The 7,500-nt window shown below is 44.8% G+C and overlaps 1 protein-coding gene across 1 annotated transcript in view; it reads right to left on the reverse strand.

Annotated features, from left to right (window-relative positions):
* The window catches only part of LOC308075754 (uncharacterized protein), a 41,578-nt gene that overhangs the window by 15,064 nt on the left and 19,014 nt on the right, over window positions 1–7,500 (reverse strand). Inside the window, exon 12 of the mRNA XM_080415702.1 lies at window positions 5,829–5,956. Within this exon, the coding sequence (XP_080271828.1) occupies window positions 5,829–5,956 (128 nt within the window). The remainder of the gene's footprint in view (window positions 1–5,828; window positions 5,957–7,500) is intronic.

Genomic DNA, 7,500 nt, shown 5'->3' on the forward strand with positions numbered 1-7,500 from the left:
AACTGGTTTCAGATCCGGCAACGTGGAAAACGCACAACGCCACGCCACGGGCACGCCCTAAACAGCGCCATCAGGAGGGCACAAAAGGCCTACGCTGCAATAATGCAAGGACCAACTCAGCAGTGGCGTCATCAGGGGCACGTGGCAGGCGGTACACACCCTTGACGGACGGCAAAGAAAAAACAGAAGTGAGGTGAACCCGCCTGCCTCCCTCCCCAACGAACTGAACACTTACTACGGCCGGTTCGAGAACCAGCTCCAACCGCGGCAGCACCAGCAGAGGAGACCAGCCCTCTAACCATCTCGGAGAGAGACGTGCGTACAGTCTTCACACGGGACAAGATCCAGAAGGCGGCGGGACTGATAGGATTCCAGGCCGGGTCCTTAAAGCATGTACAGACCAGCTGGAGGGTGTTATCGTGGACATCTTAAACCTCTCCTTCTCCCAGGCTGTGGTCCCTGCAGGGTTCAAAATGTCAACCATTGTGCCCATTCCCCAAAAGGCCAAAGTGACATGCCTGAATGACTGCAGACCTGTCGCTCTCACCCCGATAGTCAGCAAATGCTTTGAGAAGCTGGTGGGGGAATACATCTGCTCCACACTACCTGCCTCGCTGGACCCGTGGCAATTTGCATACCGCAAAAACAGATCCACCGATGACGCTATTGCCATGGCTCTCCACACCGTCCTCTCATGTGGACAACAAGCTGCTGAAGGACAGATATGTACGTTATTGCTGTTCATGGACTACAGCTCAGTATTCAACACCATTGTCCCAGCAAAACTCGACACAAAGCTCCGAGACCTATAGGGCTACACCTAAGCATGTGTGACTGGATACAAGACTTCCTGTCAAAACAACATCAGGTGGTGAGAATGGGCAGCATCACATCTGACCCCCTGACCCTCAACACTGGAGCACCCCAGGGATGCGTGCTGAGACCTCTCCTCTACTCCCTGTACAGCCACACCCGACTCCAACACTGACAATTAGTGTAGCAGGATATGCATCACATGATGATTAGACTGATGATGATTGATCCAAAGCAGGTGTGTGTGTGTGTGTGTGTGTGTGTGTGTGTGTGTGTGTGTGTGTGTGTGTGTGTGTGTGTGTGTGTGTGTGTGTGTGTGTGTGTGTGTGTGTGTGTGTGTGTGTGTAGCATCGGTGAACTCTAATGTTGTTTTTATAGCAACTTAACACACACCCGTCGTAACTACCGTCGTTAATGTAGTAGATGTGCAGAATGATTTTGTGAAAAACTGTTTTGGACAATGTGCCTGGTTTCGGCAATCAGAGTTGCTTACAAACAAGCACTCCAGAGTGGGAGAGTTTACCAACAACAGTGGCTACCCACGACCCCACCACCCGACGCGGACCCCCCGTAGCATATTCTTCAACAATGGAGTCTTTACATCTGAGAGCCATGCACCATGGAAAGCCTTTCGGTTTCCCCCTTCTGAAATATGTAGTTCGGGTGTTGAAAAAGCTACCGGCGAAGCAACCGCTACCGGAGGCGTTGACACCCTTCCTGGCCTGCAGCTGGATCGAAGTGCAGCTGTGCTTCCTACGGGACACCGTGCAGCCCTCGCTGACGGCTACGAGGCGACAACACCATCAACAACAACGAGGAAGGTGAGCAAAGACTAGCTGTCATACCTGTGGCAGCATAAACAGTCTAATGCAATTCAAACTAGAAAAAGTGCTCCTCGGAGCACAGGTCTCCGCCAGGTCAGGTAGGTTATTTTGGCCTCCTGGTGGCGCTATAATAGGCCAATGTGAAAAGGGTGCCATTTATTCCTAGGCCGTGCACGGCAATCAGACACTGCATGTATGATTTGAGGCATTTTGTTCTAAAATGTGTTTTGCTAAATTTGACCTGCTGGTGGCGCTATAACAGGCCAATGTTCCTCAACGTAGTGCAAATGTGTATTCAAAGTTTCACCGCAATCGTTCATGATTTGCGGCATTTTGTTCAAAACGGGCCACTCCTGCAAACATTTACATGTCAATGTTAGCCAATCAGGATGGAATATGAAAAATCAAACAGATCCGTCTTGATCACATGACTATAGAGATCATGTGTACCGATTTGCGTGAAATTTGGATCAAATCTGAAGGCTTAATATCAAAAAATGTGTTTTACATAAGTCTGCCTCCTGGTGGCGCTATAAAGGCAAATGTGAAAAATGCAGGCAAAAGTTTTTCCTTGGCCTCTAGAGAGTGTGCTTACAAGGTTTTACACTGATCGGTGCAGTTATAGGTAAAAACACGAATCGGCCTGTTACAGCGCCACCATGAGGCCGATTTGAACATTTTCAAATGTCATTTCTTCCTCGGCCTAATGGGAATGTGTCTGCAAAATTTCACGGAAATTGCATGCTGTGTTCATGATTTGAGGCATTATGTTCGAAACGGAGTACTCCTGCAAACTTTGAAAGGCAATTTTTGCCAATCAGGATGAAATATGAAAAATCTGAAATTAACCGTTTCTTTTAATGACTATAGAGATACTGTGTACCGATTTGCAGGATCTTTGGCCAAAATCTGTAGGAGTAGTGTCCAAAAATGTGTTTTGCACAAATTGGCCTCCAGGTGGCGCTATAACAGGCCAATCACAAAAAATCAGGGCAGAGGTTCGGCTTTGGCATCCAGGGAGTGTGTGTGCTCAGTTTTGCAGCGGCTGGGCCAACGGTGCCAAAGATTAGCTGTTCACAGACACACACACACACACACACACACACACACACACACACACACACACACACACACACACACACACACCGACAGGGTGCAAAACATACTCTCTCGCCATGCCTTTCGGCCTGGCGGAGACAATTATTCTGAAGAACAGTGAATTCCCCGACCCCCCTCCCCTCCGCGTCCAGATAATTGTGAGCAAGTACAAGTATATTATCAGAATAAATGCCGTGGTAAAACATCAATCACTGACCCACTTCCACCGCCGCCCTGGCGTCTGGATTTACCATCTACGGAGCCGGCCAATCTCCCCGACGTTACGTGTTTCACGCAGGCAGAGGTTGAGACTGTATTGCGCTCGTTACCCAGTAATAGTGCATGTGAAATGGACTGTGTTTCATATGAGCATCTCAGGGCTACGCAGTCAGACGTTTTGCCGGCTATATTTAATGTCTGCTTGGAGAACAGGAGGGTCCCTGTTTCATGGAAGGGCGCCCTCATCTATAGGATCCCCAAAAAGGACAATATCCCGGACGATCCATCAACCTGGAGAGACATTTCCCTCTTACCTACCATCTATAAGGTGTTTATGAAGTGCATTCTTGCCCGAATCCTCCCGTGGCTTGTGGATGAAAACATCTTATCTCCCAAGCAAAAGGCCTACATCAATTGGCAAGGCATGAATGAACATGTGTTTTGTCTCAAAACAGGAATTGATGATTTTAAGCATGGGTCTAGGGATACTTGGCAGTTTTTCTGGACTTCTGTGATGCATTTGGCACTTTAGCACATAATGTCATGATAACAGCTCTTGAGGAATTCCATCTACTGCAAGTTTATGTTGACATTGTTAAAGATGTGTACACTGGTTAATTCATTCAGGTCATCTGTGGTAAACAGCTCACAGACCCCATCCCTCTCCAAGTAGGTGTTAAGACTGGCTGTCCATGGAGCGCTGTTAATTTTGTGTTAGCACTTAATCAGTGGTTAAAATGGCTCTGTATGTGTGCCCCGCCAATATCATTTCCCCTAACCCTGTTCAGGGGTATGCAGACGATGTCCAGTTAGCCTCTCATCATGGGGCTGTAATAAAGAACATGCTCTCCAAAACCGATTCCTTTTTGGAATGGTCAGGATTAGAGGTAAAAGAATCCAAATGTGCAGTACTATATGAAAGGCGGAGTGGGGGAAACCGCTGGTATCACTCTAAAACAGATACACTAACTGATTTCACAATTTGCAATAAACCCCTTATAGTCTATTCACGTCACGAGACTTACACATATTTGGGTCACAAGTTTAATGTGGCAGGCGAGTGGGGAGATCAGGTCGAGGTAATCATTTCTGAGTACTCCAGCAGACTTGATTTAATCCATGCATCGCCCCCGCCACTTATTATGAAACTGGAGGCAGTCAGAATAATAGCACTGGGCAAGGTACAACATCTTTTCTCCAATGTACATGTTCCACAAAAATCACAACGTGATTTGACTGACAAAACTGTACACCTAGTGAGACAATGGACTGGTCTTAACACACACACAACACGTGACATTATATTTCACAGTAAACGTGAGGGTGGTTTGGGTGTTCCCAATTTTGAATGGACATATATTGCTACGAGGCTCTCCCATTTGTTATGCTGAACAGTATGTGAGAGAGCTTGCACGTTCATCTCTGTTCTTGGACCTAAAACGACGTAAGGTCCCCCTGGCATGTGGCTCGGATCCTAGCTTCCTATAGGATCCTAGCTTCCTAGGCTTCAGGAGGATCCTAGCTTCCTAGGCTTCAGGAGGAAACTTAGTGGAAAGCTAGACAGTCGTTCCCCCGGCTTCGGTGTGTGGTCTGACTGGCCGGACTTAAACAATCTGTGCTGTTGGGCTGATGTTACCTTGAAGTGGGTAGGGTCTAACTCAATGGCTGTCTCAGAGGACTTTATATCTGACTCCAGTATCTCTGTCAGAGCATCTATGAGTGTGGAACAGCAACTCCCACTGACTAATGGCCAAGGTCGCCTCTTATGGGCACAACAGCAAAGGCAGCGGCAACACTGAACTGAGCTAAGACTGCAAGGGAAGACTGCATGTCTCCCTGCGGCGGACCATTCTGTCTCTCACTCTGTGTTAAAAATGTTTGCTGTAGACGAATGCATTGTTGTCTTTACTCTGAAAGCGAGGTTGCAGGTTTTACCATCTAAACTTAACCTCTCCATCTGGTTTCCAGACATCCATGCTCCTCACTGTATACATCATGGTCATGAACAAATAGCTGAAACCATGTCCCACATCCTAAATGGGTGCCATGTATACAGGGGACTCTACATAAGTAGGCATGACAGAATAGTGGATCTGATATGAAAAGATATCTCTTCTATTTTCAGGTCCTCCATCATGCTGTATAAGCATTCTACTGTGAAGCCGAGTATGTTTAGCCTGTGTAATGATGATTCTGTGTTCTCTAACATTACAACATGTTTAGCCTGTGTAATGATGATTCTGTGTTCTCTAACATTTCAGCTAACACCCCTGATGTCATTGTTGTTAATGAAAACCATAGGGAGGTGTTCATTCTCGAGGTCGGCTGTACTTTTGATTACAGCTTAGAGGAAGCCTTCCTAACCAAAGTGCTAAAATATCATCAGCTAGAGCAGACCATCTCTCAGCTAGGCTACAGATGTAAACTTTTGGTTTTAATCTTTGGTAGCCTAGGGCACGTGCACAAGTTGGTTGTGAGGGGCCTTCAAATGGCCGGCCTCTCCAAAAGGAGGGCTAAACAATTAGCAAGGTACTGCTCAATATCAGCTATTTTAGGAAGCCGCTCAATTTGGAGGAGGCGTTGTTTCCTTTACCCATGATTGTTGTCTGCTGTGTTTGACAAGTATGCCAACATTATTGCATGTAACACTTGTACTTCTGTTTATGTGGACATAAATAAATATTTCAAATGTGTGTGCGTGTGTGTGTGTGTGTGTGTGTGTGTGTGTGTGTGTGTGTGTGTGTAAGAATACAACAGCAACACAACATGTCTTAAAGACACCAAGCACTTTATTTATATTCATGGTTATAGTTATAATTATATTTATAATACTTGGTGTGTAGGAAGAAACCTGATTGGCTGACGCCACACTACCTGTCATGGTCGCGGCCGACGCCCCACACACGGATGCTGCTGATTGGTTGAGAATGGAGCAGGCTGCGGTCGTCAGGGTCAACCAGGGTCAACATGCAATCCTGAAGAACCAGCAACATGCCTTTACCCTGAGAAACATACATGTACATATATTTACCCTGATAAACATACATGTACATATATTTACCCTGAGAAACATACATGTACATATATTTACCCTGAGAAACATACATGTACATATATTTACCCTGAGAAACATACATGTACATATATTTACCCTGAGAAACATACATGTACATATATTTACCCTGAGAAACATACATGTACATATATTTACCCTGAGAAACATACATGTACATATATTTACCCTGAGAAACATACATGTACATATATTTACCGTGAGAAACATACATGTACATATATTTACCCTGAGAAACATACATGTTTTTAGAACAACACAACACAACACTGCCTCATCAAAGTTGGCATGATGACTTTATACATTGTTAGATACTTGAATGTGTCCTTATATTATCATCACTTTACCCAAATACATTATATTATCATCACTTTACCCAAATACATTATATTATCATCACTTTACCCATATACAGCTCAAGGAGTTAGGAGGTTTATAGTCTCGTGTGGCCAGACTGTTGCCTCCCCCAATGTTAAAATGTCTCCGGTCATAGATACAGTCTGGGACTCGGAAGCTCTGATCATGATTGAAATATAAACCGGGTGTGAAGCCTCCTCCCCACTTCCGTTTTGTCTTTACAGTCGCGCAAATTTATCCTAATATAAATCAAAATCATCTAAGTATATATAGCTTGCTGCTTAGCAGAAATGGAAATTAAAAAATAAATGTAAAGGTATTTTAAAATATATTTTCGTGAACGGAAGTGCCAGCTTCCTCTCTCGAATTCTGGGAGGTGTTGTTCCAGACTCTATATAACATTCAGGAGGTGTAGTTCCAGACTCTATATAACATTCCACCACTTCGGTCTGCCACCTCGGGGCGACTGATTGCCTCGTCACTCAAGGGTCCTTCTGGCCGATCCACACGGTCACGACTCTTTTCTGTTCTGGCCCCACAGTGGTGGAATGAACTTCCCACTGATGTTAGGACAGCAGAGTCACTGCCCATATTTCGCCGCAGGCTGAAAACCCACCTCTTCAGGAAACACTACCCTTCCTCTCTGCCTGACCTACTTGTTGTTAACTAGTTGTACGAACGCTTGTTTTTCTATTGCTGTATTGTTTATTGGATCTTGTTTAGTCGATACACTTATTTGTTTTAGCTCATGCTCATTTGATTTAGCAATTTTTGTCTCATTTGTTTAAGGAAATTGGTGGCTGATATATTGTACTTTTACCTTAGCGCTAGGTATACTCTTGGTTGCTTGTTTTTGCAGAAAATGCACTAAAGACTTCTGGTGATTAGTAGTTTTCGTTCCCTACCTATGTTGAATACACTTATTGTAAGTCGCTTTGGATAAAAGCGTCTGCTAAATGACTGTAATGTAATGTAATGTAATGTAATGTAATGTAACATTCAGGAGGTGTAGTTCCAGACTCTATATAGCATTCAGGAGGTGTAGTTCCAGACTCTATATAGCATTCAGGAGGTGTAGTTCCAGACTCTATATAACATTCAGGAGGTGTAGTTCCA

Source organism: Gymnoscopelus braueri (assembly GCF_963280865.1).
Source record: "Gymnoscopelus braueri genome assembly, chromosome: 20".
Classification (NCBI taxonomy): domain Eukaryota; kingdom Metazoa; phylum Chordata; class Actinopteri; order Myctophiformes; family Myctophidae; genus Gymnoscopelus; species Gymnoscopelus braueri.